This window comes from Salmo salar, unplaced genomic scaffold (assembly GCF_905237065.1).
Source record: "Salmo salar unplaced genomic scaffold, Ssal_v3.1, whole genome shotgun sequence".
Lineage (NCBI taxonomy): Eukaryota > Metazoa > Chordata > Actinopteri > Salmoniformes > Salmonidae > Salmo > Salmo salar.
Genome location: NW_025548515.1, coordinates 1 through 16751, shown reverse-complemented (window position 1 = coordinate 16751; position 16751 = coordinate 1). Strand labels below are relative to the sequence as shown.

The 16751-nt window shown below is 42.5% G+C and overlaps 1 protein-coding gene across 1 annotated transcript in view; it reads right to left on the bottom strand.

The window, feature by feature from the left end:
• LOC123733115 (plexin-B2-like) overlaps positions 1-12381 on the bottom strand; it is a gene marked incomplete at its 5' end in the record, with an annotated part of 48063 nt that extends 35682 nt beyond the window's left edge. The window contains 9 exon segments of the mRNA XM_045712473.1: positions 728-864; positions 1404-1583; positions 2348-2554; positions 5224-5332; positions 7137-7319; positions 7550-7640; positions 7643-7685; positions 11521-11653; positions 12206-12381. Of these exon segments, the coding sequence (XP_045568429.1) occupies positions 728-864; positions 1404-1583; positions 2348-2554; positions 5224-5332; positions 7137-7319; positions 7550-7640; positions 7643-7685; positions 11521-11653; positions 12206-12381 (1259 nt within the window).
• Between the last annotated feature and the right edge of the window lie 4370 nt (positions 12382-16751).

The window sequence follows — 16751 nt, the reverse complement described above, 5'->3', positions numbered from 1 at the left end:
AACACATAGGAACAGTCCATTAGACTACTAACACATAGGAACAGTCCATTAGACTACTAACACATAGGAACAGTCCATTAGACTACAGACATTAACACGTAGGAACAGTCCATTAGACTACTAACACGTAGGAACAGTCCATTAGACTACTAACACATAGGAACAGTCCATTAGACTACAGACATTAACACGTAGGAACAGTCCATTAGACTACTAACACATAGGAACAGTCTATTAGACTACTAACACATAGGAACAGTCCATTAGACTACTAACACACAGGAACAGTCCATTAGACTACTAACACATAGGAACAGTCCATTAGACTACTAACACACAGGAACAGTCCATTAGACTACTAACACACAGGAACAGTCCATTAGACAACTAACACACAGGAACAGTCCATTAGACTACTAACACATAGGAACAGTCCATTAGACTACAGACATTAACACGTAGGAACAGTCCATTAGACTACTAACACATAGGAACAGTCCATTAGACTACTAACACGTAGGAACAGTCCATTAGACTACTAACACATAGGAACAGTCTATTAGATTCCAGAACTGTTCCACTATGTGAATCTGTAGTTTGCACATTTTAGATTATTTCATTGGTCCTAGAGTGTAAACTCCAGACACCCATTTCACCGGGTGAAGTAAAAACAATTCACCCATCAGAACTACATGAGTGGTGCTTGATGGGAAGTGTAGTTGTGTACCTGTAGCAGTAGACGGACACAGCTATGAACAGTAGCATAGGGACGATGACAGCTGGGATGATGATAGCCAAAGGAACCTCATACTTCCTCTCATAATTCACTGAGCCCACCACCCACTCACCATTACCAAACTTTATCTGTTAGGGAGAGAGAGATATAGACAGCAAGGGAAAGAGATGTGAGAGAGAGATATAGACAGCAAGGGAAAGAGATGTGATGGAGAGAGAGAGAGAGAGAGAGAGAGAGAGAGAGAGAGAGAGAGAGAGAGAGAGAGAGAGAGAGAGAGATGTACAGAAAGAGAGAGTTCAAGTCAGTTAAAGGCAAATAGAAGAAAGCTAATTAGCTACACGACGTGTATAATTGTGGAGAGCCAGATATACATCAAGGTGTTGATACTGATATGTCTCTGTCAGGACTGAGTGGTCTCAGTCAGAAGACTAGGATTATTGTATGGTTGAATCAGGTGTGTTACTGCTTTGACTGCAGTAACACACCTGCAACACAGGACATTGGATAAAGTTTGGACACCCCTGATTTAGATAGAAATGTACTGGAACACTAGCACCTATCTGAAATACATGTTGAGAGCCAGAGAGACATCAGCTTGTCCAGTGCTAATGCCTGAAGCCTCTCTCTCTCTATGCCTTGGGTTTAGACAGAAGGCCAGTGTTGTCACCGTTAGGTCCAAAGGGTCGGAGCTGGTGTCTCTGCGCTGGCGTTTGGAGCGGGCTCTGGGCTGGGTGGACGGAGCTTCCAGGAACAGCTTGTCATCCTGCAGAATGGTCACCTTACAGGACGCATCTCCTACGAACGCCTGGGCTTCTTCAGCTGTCATGGCCTTGCTGAAACCACGACCCTGGGGAGAAAGAGAGAGGTGGCTGGCTGTTAACCTCTGGACTGCAGGGACATGCAATCATCTGTAATAGCAGATATGATTACCTCAATATCAATGCACTATAATTGTCTTTTCTCTGCGGGGGGACATCATAGTCACAAAGCAGAATACATTTTTTGGTTTGTTTGTTTGTTACCCCTTTTTCTCCCCAATTCCGTGGTATCCAATTGGTAGTTACAGTCTTGTCTCATCGCTGCAACTCCCGTACGGACTCGGGAGAGGCGAAGGTCGAGAGCCGTGCGTCCTCCGAAACACAACCCAACCAAGCCGCACTGCTTCTTGACACAATGCCCACTTAACCCGGAAGCCAGCCGCACCAATGTGTCGGAGGAAACACCGTACACCTGGTGAACATGTCAGCGTGCACTGCACCCGGCCAGCCACAGGAGTCGCTAGTGCACGATGGGACAAGGACATCTCTGCCGGCCAAACCCTCCCCTAACCCCGGACGCACACTGGGCTAATTGTGCACCGCCCATGGGTCTCCCGGTCGCGGCCAGCTGCGACAGAGCCTGGACTCGAACCCAGAATCTCTAGTGGCACAGCTAGCACTGCGATGTAGTGCCTTAGACCACTGTGCCACTCGGGAGTCCGAAGCAGAATAACATTTAAGCCACAATGGCCCACGGAAAACGATAAGCGAGTATTACCAGAAATAACCAAAAATTCATAAACCGGTAACCATGACAACACAACCCCATAAGAGTAGTGTTACTGTTCTTTACCGTGACGATGATGATGGTTTCAGTGATGATGTTCTTGGTCAGTTCATTGAAGAACGGGTCGGGGTGGTAGACAAAGGTCTTCAGTTCCTCTTCCACTTTGTCTAGCTGGAGGAAGGTCCTAAAGGACTGGGTCTCAGAGGACCTGTTCACCGCTGGACTGTCAAACAGCAGCACAGTGTCGTTCTTATGTACGGCATACTGGATAAACTGGAGAGGGGGGGCAGAGAGAGAGAGAAAGAGAGGAGAAGAGAGAGAAGAGGAGAGAGATTAAAATATTTCATTGAATTTCATTCCTGGCAGGAGTCTGTTTAGTCTCACAGAGAAGTCTGTAGTCATAGACAAAAACATAAAACTCACTGAGTCACTGTTGACATACTAGGTACCTGCCATGGATAATACCGCAGCAACAGTACTGTACACCAGGACATGCTACCTACCTGCCATGGATAATACCACAGCAACAGTACTGTACACTAGGACATGCTAGCTACCTGCCATGGGTAATACCGCAGCAACAGTACTGTACACTAGGACATGCTAGCTACCTGCCATGGATAATACCACAGCAACAGTACTGTACACTAGGACATGCTAGCTACCTGCCATGGATAATACCACAGCAACAGTACTGTACACTAGGACATGCTAGCTACCTGCCATGGATAATACAACAGCAACAGTACTGTACACTAGGACATGCTAGCTACCTGCCATGGATAATACCACAGCAACAGTACTGTACACTAGGACATGCTAGCTACCTGCCATGGATAATACAACAGCAACAGTACTGTACACTAGGACATGCTAGCTACCTGCCATGGATAATACAACAGCAACAGTACTGTACACTAGGACATGCTAGCTACCTGCCATGGATAATACCACAGCAACAGTAAAGGACACTAGAGGGATTCGAATACACTACTGGCAGGAAACAGACAACTTGTGGAATGGTCTACTAACCTCAATGGGAGTGGACTCTAGAATGATAACATGTATTGTATAATAGTAGTGGAGTCTAGAATGATAACATGTAGTGTATTGTATAATAGTAGTGGACTCTAGAATGATAACATGTATTGTATAATAGTAGTGGACTCTAGAATGATAACATGTATTGTATAATAGTAGTGGACTCTAGAATGATAACATGTATTGTATAATAGGAGTGGACTCTAGAATGATAACATGTAGTGTATTGTATAATAGGAGTGGACTCTAGAATGATAACATGTATTGTATAATAGTAGTGGACTCTAGAATGATAACATGTATTGTATAATAGTGGTGGACTCTAGAATGATAACATGTATTGTATAATAGGAGTGGACTCTAGAATGATAACATGTAGTGTATTGTATAATAGGAGTGGACTCTAGAATGATAACATGTATTGTATAATAGTAGTGGACTCTAGAATGATAACATGTAGTGTATTGTATAATAGTAGTGGACTCTAGAATGATAACATGTAGTGTATTGTATAATAGGAGTGGACTCTAGAATGATAACATGTATTGTATAATAGTAGTGGACTCTAGAATGATAACATGTAGTGTATTGTATAATAGGAGTGGACTCTAGAATGATAACATGTATTGTATAATAGGAGTGGACTCTAGAATGATAACATGTAGTGTATTGTATAATAGTAGTGGACTCTAGAATGATAACATGTAGTGTATTGTGTGAGTAGTGTGTAGGTCCCGTGTGGCTCAGTTGGTAGAGCATGGTGTTTGCAACGCCAGGGTTTTGGGTTCGATTCCCACGGGGGACCAGTACGAAAATAAATAAAAATTAAATAAAAATATAATAAATAAATAAAATATCTATTTTTTTAAATGTATGAAATGTATGCATTCACTACTGTAAGTCTCTCTGGATAAGAGCGTCTGCTAAATGACTAAAATGTAAAGAAATGTAAATGTGTATTGATAACATTAGGTGTATTGTGTGAGTAGTGTGTATTGTATAATATTAGTGGACTCTAGAATGATAACATGTAGTGTATTGTATAATAAGAGTGGACTCTAGAATGATAACATGCATTGTATAATAGGAGTGGACTCTAGAATGATAACGTGTATTGTATAATAGAAGTGGACTCTAGAATGATGACATGTAGTGTATAATAGTAGTGGACTCTAGAATGATAACATTAGGTGTAGTGTATAATAGGAGTGGACTCTAGAATGATAACAGGTGTATTGTATAATAGTGGTGGACTCTAGAATGATAACATGTATTGTATAATAGTAGTGGACTCTAGAATGATAACAGGTGTATTGTATAATAGAAGTGGACTCTAGAATGATGACATGTAGTGTATAATAGTAGTGGACTCTAGAATGATAACATTAGGTGTAGTGTATAATAGGAGTGGACTCTAGAATGATAACGTGTATTGTATAATAGAAGTGGACTCTAGAATGATGACATGTAGTGTATAATAGTAGTGGACTCTAGAATGATAACATTAGGTGTAGTGTATAATAGGAGTGGACTCTAGAATGATAACAGGTGTATTGTATAATAGTAGTGGACTCTAGAATGATAACATTAGATGTAGTGTATAATAGGAGTGGACTCTAGAATGATAACATTAGATGTAGTGTATAATAGTAGTGGACTCTAGAATGATAACAGGTGTATTGTATAATAGTGGTGGACTCTAGAATGATAACATGTATTGTATAATAGTAGTGGACTCTAGAATGATAACAGGTGTATTGTATAATAGGAGTGGACTCTAGAATGATAACATGTATTGTATAATAGTAGTGGACTCTAGAATGATAACAGGTGTATTGTATAATAGGAGTGGACTCTAGAATGATAACATATTGTGTAAGTAGTGAGTAGTGTGCACTAACCTCAATGGGAGGGGACTGAGAGAAATCATCAGCAGAGGGCAGCACCTTCATGGAGGCTCTCTGGACGAGGTCAAAACCACTGCCCACACACACGATCCTCCTGCCTCCACTGAAACACCAGACAACACACACGTCAGCTCTCAATAAAACACAACTCTACTGCAACTCTCTGTTGGCTGGGCTCCCCCGCTTGTGCCATCAAACCTGTGCAACTCAGCAGAACGCTGCAGCCCCCTGATGTTCAACCTTCCTAACTTTTCCCATGTCCCTGCTCCTCCGCACACTCCACTGGCTTCCAGTCAAAGCTTGAATCCACTATAATGCCATGATACTTACCTACGGAACAGCAAGAGGAACTGTCCCTCCCTACCTTCAGGCTATGTTCAAACCCTACATCCCAACACTCCATTCTGCCACCTCAGGTCTCTTGGCTCTCCCACCCCTATGGGAGGGCAGCTCCCGCTCAGCCCAGTCCAAGCTCTTCTCTGTCCTGGCACCCCAATGATGGAACCAGCTTCCTCCTGAAGCTAGGACAACAGAGTACCTGCCCGTCTTCCTCCTGAAGCTAGGACAACAGAGTACCTGCCCGTCTTCCTCCTGAAGCTAGGACAACAGAGTACCTGCCCGTCTTCCTCCTAAAGCTAGGACAACAGAGTCCCTGCCCGTCTTCCTCCTGAAGCTAGGACAACAGAGTACCTGCCCGTCTTCCTCCTGAAGCTAGGACAACAGAGTACCTGCCCGTCTTCCTCCTGAAGCTAGGACAACAGAGTACCTGCCCGTCTTCCTCCTGAAGCTAGAACAACAGAGTACCTGCCCGTCTTCCTCCTGAAGCTAGGACAACAGAGTACCTGCCCGTCTTCCTCCTGAAGCTAGGACAACAGAGTACCTGCCCGTCTTCCTCCTGAAGCTAGGACAACAGAGTACCTGCCCGTCTTCCTCCTGAAGCTAGGACAACAGAGTACCTGCCCGTCTTCCTCCTGAAGCTAGGACAACAGAGTACCTGCCCGTCTTCCTCCTGAAGCTAGGACAACAGAGTACCTGCCCGTCTTCCTCCTGAAGCTAGGACAACAGAGTACCTGCCCGTCTTCCTCCTGAAGCTAGAACAACAGAGTACCTGCCCGTCTTCCTCCTGAAGCTAGGACAACAGAGTCCCTGCCCGTCTTCCTCCTGAAGCTAGAACAACAGAGTACCTGCCCGTCTTCCTCCTGAAGCTAGGACAACAGAGTACCTGCCCGTCTTCCTCCTGAAGCTAGGACAACAGAGTACCTGCCCGTCTTCCTCCTGAAGCTAGGACAACAGAGTACCTGCCCGTCTTCCTCCTGAAGCTAGGACAACAGAGTACCTGCCTGTCTTCCTCCTGAAGCTAGGACAACAGAGTACCTGCCCGTCTTCCTCCTGAAGCTAGGACAACAGAGTCCCTGGCCGTCTTCCTCCTGAAGCTAGGACAACAGAGTCCCTGCCCGTCTTCTGAAAACATGTTTTGTGAACCAACACTCGCACTTGACTCTTTTCTCTCTAACTAGCTTGGACTGTGAAGGTATAGACAGAGGAAACATGTATTTCCAGTACTATGACTGATATGTGGTTGTCCCACCTAGCCATCTTAAGATGACTGCACTAACTATGTGGCTCTGGATAAGAACATCTGCTAAATGACAAATGTAATGCTCCTGCCTCCACTGAAACACTGGACGACGACACCATATATCAGGGTCATGTTAGGAAGCACAAAACAGGAGAAACCTTTTGAAATGTTTTGAAAGAGGGAGACACTACCTGAATGTGTCCAATAAGAAACTGTCATTTCATTATCCGCTTCAAACTGATTTGCATTCAACCCAAGCTTTGTTTAAAGAAAAAGAGGTGCTTTAATTTCAACCCTCTCTGGAACATTGTTCCTGGATTCTACTCACCATACGAAGCTGGTCTTGGGGCTGTAGTCAGTGAGTTTGGGGTTCTCAGAGTACTGGAAGGAGCCAGGGACGTCCTTGGTGGTGCTCTTCCCATACCTCATTGAGACACTCAGGGTCTCCGATGGAACCTTTTGTCCCTTGTATACACCTGTCTCACAGGTGATCTCACTGCCAAACGACAACCTGAGGGAGAAACAGGGACAGAGAGCATTATGGGACAGGTCAAACAGGGGTCGTAGTGTTGAGGGGAGAGATGGTAATCTCAAAAGAACAACAAGTCAAACACAATTACCCTATGGCTAATATATTTTAGAGGTCAGCCTTGAGAGAACAATTGAATAGGACATGACTTAGGCAACTTGTCCAGACAGCAAACTGCAGGGGTTGGAAGACTCAAGTGTGATCATCCTTACACTTCACAGGGCGTTCCACCCACGGTGACAATGACATCATCCTTGTTTGCCGTATCCAGGTGTTTCCCAGAGATGGTGATGACTGTTCCCCGGCCGCAGGGCCCGTAGAGGGGGAAACTTTCTCAGGGATGGGGTCCTGGAGGGGATAAGAGATGAGACATCAGTGATAAGGTAACATACTTAGGTCCTGGAGGTTTTCCTGACTGCATGACCTGACAAGGAAAAACTCTTGTCCTGACCTTTAACATACTGTATTGTTATTTATCAGATGCTTTCATCCAAAGTGTTTTACAGTTTAACACACTGTGTATACATGTACTGTACTATATACTGCATGTGTCCCATGACAATAAACTCGGGTGTTACAAACACCAGCCCAGAGCCCACAGTCTTAATCTGTTGGGGGTAGGGGGCAGTATTTACACGGCCGGATAAAAAACGTACCCGATTTAATCTGGTTATTACTACTGCCCAGAAACTAGAATATGCATATAATTATTGGCTTTGGATAGAAAACACCCTAAAGTTTCTAAAACTGTTTGAATGGTGTCTGTGAGTATAACATAACTCATATGGCAGGCAAAAACCTGAGAAGATTCTGTACAGGAAGTGCCCTCTCTGACCATTCCTTGAGCTTCTTGACTCTTTTTATTGAAGACTGAGGATCTTTGCTGTAACGTGACACTTCCTACGGCTCCCATAGGCTCTCAGAAGGCGGGAAAAAGCTGAATGATGTAATTCCAGCCACTGGCTGAAAAACATTAGCGCTTTTGGAAAGTGCTCTATCAGAGGACAATGGGCTGAGGCGCGTGTACGAGATGACCCCATGTTTTTATTTTCTTTCGTCTTTGAACCTAAACACGCTTTCCCCGGTCGGAATATTATCGCTTTTTTACGAGAAAAATGGCATAAAAATTGATTTTAAACAGCGGTTGACATGCTTCGAAGTACGGTAATGGAATATTTAGACATTTTTTGTCTCGAAATGCGTCGTGCGCGTCACCCTTCTTTACCATTCGGATAGTGTCACGAACAAAACAGAGGATATTTGAACATAACTATGGATTATTTTGAACCAAACCAACATTTGTTATTGAAGTAGAAGTCCTGGGAGTGCATTCTGACGAAGACAGCAAAGGTAATAACATTTTTCTTATAGTAAATCTGATTTTGGTGAGTGCTAAACTTGGTGGGTGTCTAAATAGCTAGCCCTGTTATGCCGGGCTATCTTCTGAGAATATTGCAAAATGTGCTTTCACCCGAAAAGCTATTTTAAAATCGGATATAGCGAGTGCATAGAGGAGTTCTGCATCTATAATTCTTAAAATAATTGTTATGTTTTTTGTGAACGTTTATCGTGAGTAATTTAGTAAATTCACCGGAAGTTTGCGGGGGTATGCTAGTTCTGAACGTCACATGCTAATGTAAAAAGCTGGTTTTTGATATAAATATGAACTTGATTGAACAAAACATGCATGTATTGTATAACATAATGTCCTAGGGTTGTCATCTGATGAAGATCATCAAAGGTTAGTGCTGCATTTAGCTGTCTTCTGGGTTTTTGTGACATTATATGCTAGCTTGAAAAATGGGTGTCTGATTATTCCTGGCTGGGTACTCTGCTGACATAATCTAATGTTTTGCTTTCGTTGTAAAGCCTTTTTGAAATCGGACAGTGTGGTTAGATTAACGAGAGTCTTGTCTTTAAAATGGTGTAAAATAGTCATATGTTTGAGAAATTGAAGTAATAGCATTTCTAAGGTATTTGAATAACGCGCCACGGGATTCAACTGGCTGTTGAGTAGGTGGGACGATTTTGTCCCGCCGACCCTAGAGAGGTTAACAGCCCAGAGCCCACAGTCTTAACAGCCCAGAGCCCATGCTCTAACAGCCCAGAGCCCATGCTCTAACAGCCCAGAGCCCATGCTCTAACAGCCCAGAGCCCACAGTCTTAACAGCCCAGAGCCCATGCTCTAACAGCCCAGAGCCCATGCTCTAACAGCCCAGAGCCCATGCTCTAACAGCCCAGAGCCCATGCTCTAACAGCCCAGAGCCCATGCTCTAACAGCCCAGAGCCCATGCTCTAACAACCCAGAGCCCATTGTCTAACAACTCAGAGCCCATGCGCTAACAACCCAGAGCCCATTGTCTAACAACCCAGAGCCCATTGTCTAACAACCCAGAGCCCATTGGGACCACCAGTTAGACCTCATGTCACATCCCATTCACATTTACTGGTTTATCATCACAACAGCAGCAGCCCAGCTACTGAACACAACTTAGTACTTTATCACCACAACACAGCTACTGAACACAACTTAGTACTTTATCATCACAACACAGCTACTGAACACCACTTAGTACTTTATCATCACAACACAGCTACTGAACACAACTTAGTACTTTATCATCACAACACAGCTACTGAACACCACTTAGTACTTTATCACCACAACACAGCTACTGAACACAACTTAGTACTTTATCATCACAACACAGCTACTGAACACCACTTAGTACTTTATCATCACAACACAGCTACTGAACACAACTTAGTACTTTATCATCACAACACAGCTACTGAACACCACTTAGTACTTTATCATCACAACACAGCTACTGAACACCACTTAGTACTTTATCATCACAACACAGCTACTGAACACCACTTAGTACTTTATCACCACAGTTACTGAACATCACTTAGTACTTTATCACCACAACACAGTTACTGAACACCACTTAGTACTTTATCACCACAACACAGCTACTGAACACCACTTAGTACTGTTTGCTGAGAAAATACTGGGAGTAGACAGCCAGATCTGGAGCAGACAAACTTAAAACAGCAGAGCGAGAGCGAGAGCGAGAGCGAGAGAGAGAGAGAGAGAGAGAGAGAGAGAGAGAGAGAGAGCGAGAGAGAGAGAGAGAGAGAGCGAGAGAGAGAAAGAGAGAGAGAGCGAGAGACAGCGAACGAGAGCGAGAAAGAGACAGCGAACGAGAGCGAGAGAGAGACAGCGAGCGAGAGCGAGAGAGAGACAGCGAACGAGAGCGAGACAGCGAACGAGACAGCGAACGAGAGCGAGACAGCGAACGAGAGCGAGACAGCGAACGAGACAGCGAACGAGAGCGAGACAGCGAACGAGACAGCGAACGAGAGCGAGACAGCGAACGAGCGAGACAGCGAACGAGAGCGACCGAGAGCGAGACAGCGAACGAGAGCGAGACAGCGAACGAGAGCGAACGAGAGCGAGACAGCGAACGAGAGCGAGACAGCGAACGAGAGCGAGACAGCGAACGAGAGCGAACGAGAGCGAGACAGCGAACGAGAGCGAGACAGCGAACGAGAGCGAGACAGCGAACGAGAGCGAGACAGCGAACGAGAGCGAGACAGCGAGCGAGAGCGAGACAGCGAACAAGAGCGAGACAGCGAACGAAAGCAAGAGAGAAAATGAGAGCAAACGAGAGCGAGTGAGAGAGAGCAAAAGAATGTTATGTTCCCTAGAAAATCTGAAGCTTTGATCAAATCTATAATAAATCAAAATAGCTTATCAAGCTCAGTACATTCTCATGGGGACATTGTTATTTTGGAAGAAACAAACAAACAAGAAAATATGAACCCCAAAATAAATGAGTGTAGATATTTACCATAAAGTAAAATAGGCTCCCAGTATAGATGTTTTTGATTAAATGCATATACTCTCTTCCACTGTTTCCTTTCAACAGATGCTATTCTGAATTCTAAGAGCATCTTCTAAGAACTAAGTAGATTGATGAACGTGGAGATGTAAAACCAGCAGAGAGAGACTAACATAGTGGCTGTATGAGCACTGAGCAGAGCTTTAACCACACTAAGAGCCATGTACAGAATGAAACCTCAGATCACTCCTGCACAGTGTGGGGCCGACTCTTACAACAGTTAGGATTCATGTTGGGGTAAAGAATGGCCCCTGTGACTGTATGAAACGTACCCTATAGGTGAAGAGGACCTCTGAACGTCCTGTCCTGCCCTCCTCCACCTCTACCTCCACTACCCCCTGGATGATGGGCCCTGGGGGGTCCAGTGAAGCAGGAGGCCGGACCGGACCGATCTCACACACAACACTGGAGAAGACACAGAACAGCTGGGGTAAGACAAAGGCCAGGTTTCTCCACCACACACACACACACACACACAAGCAGACATACTGTACATCGAAATGTTGTGTTTAATGAAATATGTTACTCGCTGGACATAAAAGTACATTTACACGCAGGGCCGGTCCTTGCCGTTCTGGCGAGACCAAAGAAATGCCACCCCCCTTCACAAACCTAGAATAGTCCCAGTAAGCAAAATTATGTTGAAAAGACATCTAAAATAAGTATTTCCTAGACGTTTAAATCAGGTTCATTTTCGGTTGTGAATTAAAGTTGAAAAGACGTACAGTAGCAGTCAATAGTTTGGACACACCTACTGTACTCACTCAAGGCTTTTTCTTTATTCTACATTGTAGAATTATAGTGAAGACATCAAAACTATGAAATAACACATATGGAATCATGTAGTAACCAAAAAAGTGATAATCAAAATATATTTTAGGCAGACGCCTAATCCAGCCTAATGAGCGGACCGGCCGTGATTACAGGGATGTGACTCTGCCCCCACTATCACTATACCTGGTGGAGACAGAGTATCTGTCCCCCTGGTGAACACAGTCCACTCCAGCCACCGTCACCTTCTTAATGTCCTCCTCCTTTATGCCCAGGTTAGACCCTTTAATGGTCACAACTATCCCGCCTTTCAGAGGCCCGAAACGAGGGATGATCTGGGGATTAGAGAGAGAAGGGATGATTTAGATGAGTATGGTAGATTAATATAGAATATAAAGGTCAGTGCCATCAGTGTGTATATAGTAGTGAACAGTCGTTACAGTAGTAGTTCATCAGTGTGTATATAGTAGTGAACGGTCGTTACAGTAGTAGTTCATCAGTGTGTATATAGTAGTGAACGGTCTTTAAAGTAGTAGTTTAGTGTGTATATAGCAGTGAACGGTCGTTACAGTAGTAGTTCATCAGTGTGTATATAGTAGTGAACGGTCATAACAGTAGTAGTTCAGTGTGTATATAGCAGTGAACGGTCGTTACAGTAGTAGTTCATCAGTGTGTATATAGCAGTGAACGGTCGTTACAGTAGTAGTTCATCAGTGTGTATATAGTAGTGAACGGTCGTTACAGTAGTAGTTCATCAGTGTGTATATAGTAGTGAACGGTCATTACAGTAGAGGTTATTCAGTGTGTATATAGTAGTGAAACGGTCATTACAGTAGTAGTTTATCAGTGTGTATATAGTAGTGAACGGTCGTTACAGTAGTAGTTCAGTGTGTATATAGTAGTGAAACGATCATTACAGTAGTAGTTCATCAGTGTGTATATAGTAGTGAACGGTCATTACAGAGTAGTTCAGTGTGTATATAGTAACGAACAGTCGTTACAGTAGTAGTTCAGTGTGTATATAGTAGTGAACGGTCATTACATGAGTAGTTCAGTGTGTATATAGTAGTGAACAGTCATTACAGTAGTAGTTCAGTGTGTATATAGTAGTGAACAGTCGTTACAGTAGTAGTTCAGTGTGTATATAGTAGTGAACGGTCGTTACAGTAGTAGTTCAGTGTGTATATAGTAGTGAACAGTCTTTAACGTAGTAGTTCATCAGTGTGTATATAGTAGTGAATGGTCGTTACAGTAGTAGTTCATCAGTGTGTATATAGTAGTGAACGGTTATTACAGTAGTAGTTCAGTGTGTATATAGTAGTGAACAGTCATTACAGTAGTAGTTCAGTGTGTATATAGTAGTGAACGGTCGTTACAGTAGTAGTTCATCAGTGTGTATATAGTAGTGAACGGTCGTTACAGTAGTAGTTCATCAGTGTGTATATAGTAGTGAACGGTCGTTACAGTAGTAGTTCATCAGTGTGTATATAGTAGTGAACGGTCATAACAGTAGTAGTTCAGTGTGTATATAGTAGTGAACGGTCGTTACAGTAGTAGTTCAGTGAGTATATAGCAGTGAACGGTCATTACAGTAGTGTTCAGTGTGTATATAGTAGTGAACGGTCGTTACAGTAGTAGTTCAGTGTGTATATAGTAGTGAGCAGTCGTTACAGTAGTAGTTCATCAGTGTGTATATAGTAGTCAACGGTCGTTACAGTAGTAGTTCAGTGTGTATATAGTAGTGAACGGTCGTTGCAGTAGTAGGTCAGTGTGTATATAGTAGTGAACGGTCGTTACAGTAGTAGTTCAGTGTGTATATAGTAGTGAACAGTCGTTACAGTAGTAGTTCAGTGTGTATATAGTAGTGAACGGTCGTTACAGTAGTAGTTCATCAGTGTGTATATAGTAGTGAACGGTCATAACAGTAGTAGTTCAGTGTGTATATAGTAGTGAACGGTCGTTACAGTAGTAGTTCAGTGTGTATATAGTAGTGAACGGTCATTACAGTAGTAGTTCAGTGTGTATATAGTAGTGAACGGTCGTTACAGTAGTAGTTCATCAGTGTGTATATAGTAGTGAACGGTCGTTACAGTAGTAGTTCAGTGTGTATATAGTAGTGAACGGTCTTTAAAGTAGTAGTTTAGTGTGTATATAGCAGTGAACGGTCGTTACAGTAGTAGTTCATCAGTGTGTATATAGCAGTGAACGGTCGTTACAGTAGTAGTTCATCAGTGTGTATATAGTAGTGAACGGTCTTTAAAGTAGTAGTTTAGTGTGTATATAGCAGTGAACGGTCGTTACAGTAGTAGTTCATCAGTGTGTATATAGCAGTGAACGGTCGTTACAGTAGTAGTTCATCAGTGTGTATATAGTAGTGAACGGTCGTTACAGTAGTAGTTCATCAGTGTGTATATAGTAGTGAACGGTCATTACAGTAGAGGTTTATCAGTGTGTATATAGTAGTGAACGGTCATTACAGTAGTAGTTTATCAGTGTGTATATAGTAGTGAACGGTCGTTACAGTAGTAGTTCAGTGTGTATATAGTAGTGAACGATCATTACAGTAGTAGTTCATCAGTGTGTATATAGTAGTGAACGGTCATTACATGAGTAGTTCAGTGTGTATATAGTAACGAACAGTCGTTACAGTAGTAGTTCAGTGTGTATATAGTAGTGAACGGTCATTACATGAGTAGTTCAGTGTGTATATAGTAGTGAACAGTCATTACAGTAGTAGTTCAGTGTGTATATAGTAGTGAACAGTCGTTACAGTAGTAGTTCGGTGTGTATATAGTAGTGAGCGGTCGTTACAGTAGTAGTTCAGTGTGTATATAGTAGTGAACAGTCTTTAACGTAGTAGTTCATCAGTGTGTATATAGTAGTGAATGGTCGTTACAGTAGTAGTTCATCAGTGTGTATATAGTAGTGAACGGTTATTACGGTAGTAGTTCAGTGTGTATATAGTAGTGAACAGTCATTACAGTAGTAGTTCAGTGTGTATATAGTAGTGAACGGTCGTTACAGTAGTAGTTCATCAGTGTGTATATAGTAGTGAACGGTCGTTACAGTAGTAGTTCATCAGTGTGTATATAGTAGTGAACGGTCATAACAGTAGTAGTTCAGTGTGTATATAGTAGTGAACGGTCGTTACAGTAGTAGTTCAGTGAGTATATAGCAGTGAACGGTCATTACAGTAGTAGTTCAGTGTGTATATAGTAGTGAACGGTCGTTACAGTAGTAGTTCAGTGTGTATATAGTAGTGAGCAGTCGTTACAGTAGTAGTTCATCAGTGTGTATATAGTAGTCAACGGTCGTTACAGTAGTAGTTCAGTGTGTATATAGTAGTGAACGGTCGTTACAGTAGTAGGTCAGTGTGTATATAGTAGTGAACGGTCGTTACAGTAGTAGTTCAGTGTGTATATAGTAGTGAACAGTCGTTACAGTAGTAGTTCAGTGTGTATATAGTAGTGAACGGTCGTTACAGTAGTAGTTCATCAGTGTGTATATAGTAGTGAACGGTCATAACAGTAGTAGTTCAGTGTGTATATAGTAGTGAACGGTCGTTACAGTAGTAGTTCAGTGTGTATATAGTAGTGAACGGTCATTACAGTAGTAGTTCAGTGTGTATATAGTAGTGAACGGTCGTTACAGTAGTAGTTCATCAGTGTGTATATAGTAGTGAACGGTCGTTACAGTAGTAGTTCAGTGTGTATATAGTAGTGAACGGTCGTACAGTAGTAGTTCATCAGTGTGTATATAGTAGTGAACGGTCATAACAGTAGTAGTTCAGTGTGTATATAGTAGTGAACGGTCATTACAGTAGTAGTTCAGTGTGTATATAGCAGTGAACGGTCATTACAGTAGTAGTTCAGTGTGTATATAGTAGTGAACGGTCATTACATGAGTAGTTCAGTGTGTATATAGTAGTGAACAGTCATTACAGTAGTAGTTCAGTGTGTATATTGTAGTGAACTGTCGTTACATTAGTAGATAAGTGTGTATATTGTAGTGAACTGTCGTTACAGTAGTAGTTCAGTGTGTATATTGTAGTGAACGGTCGTAACAGTAGTAGGTCAGTGTGTATATAGCAGTGAACGGTCATTACAGTAGTAGTTCAGTGTGTATATAGTAGTGAACGGTCATTACATGAGTAGTTCAGTGTGTATATAGTAGTGAACAGTCATTACAGTAGTAGTCCAGTGTGTATATAGTAGTGAACGGTCATTATAGTAGTAGTTCAGTGTGTATATAGTAGTGAACGGTCGTTACAGTAGTAGTTTATCAGTGTGTATATAGTAGTGAACGGTCGTTACAGTAGTAGTTCAGTGTGTATATAGTAGTGAACGGTCTTTACAGTAGAGGTTTATCAGTGTGTATATAGTAGTGAACAGTCGTTACAGTAGTAGTTCAGTGTGTATATAGTAGTGAACAGTCTTTACAGTAGAGGTTTATCAGTGTGTATATAGTAGTGAACAGTCATTACAGTAGTAGTTCATCAGTGTGTATATAGTAGTGAACAGTCGTTACAGTAGTAGTTCAGTGTGTATATAGTAGTGAACGGTCGTTACAGTAGTACAGTGTGTATATAGTAGTGAACGGTCGTTACAGTAGGAGTTCAGTGTGTATATAGTAGTGAACAGTCGTTACAGTAGTAGTTCATCAGTGTGTATATAGTAGTGAACAGTCTTTACAGTAGAGGTTTATCAGTGTGTATATAGTAGTGAACGGTCGT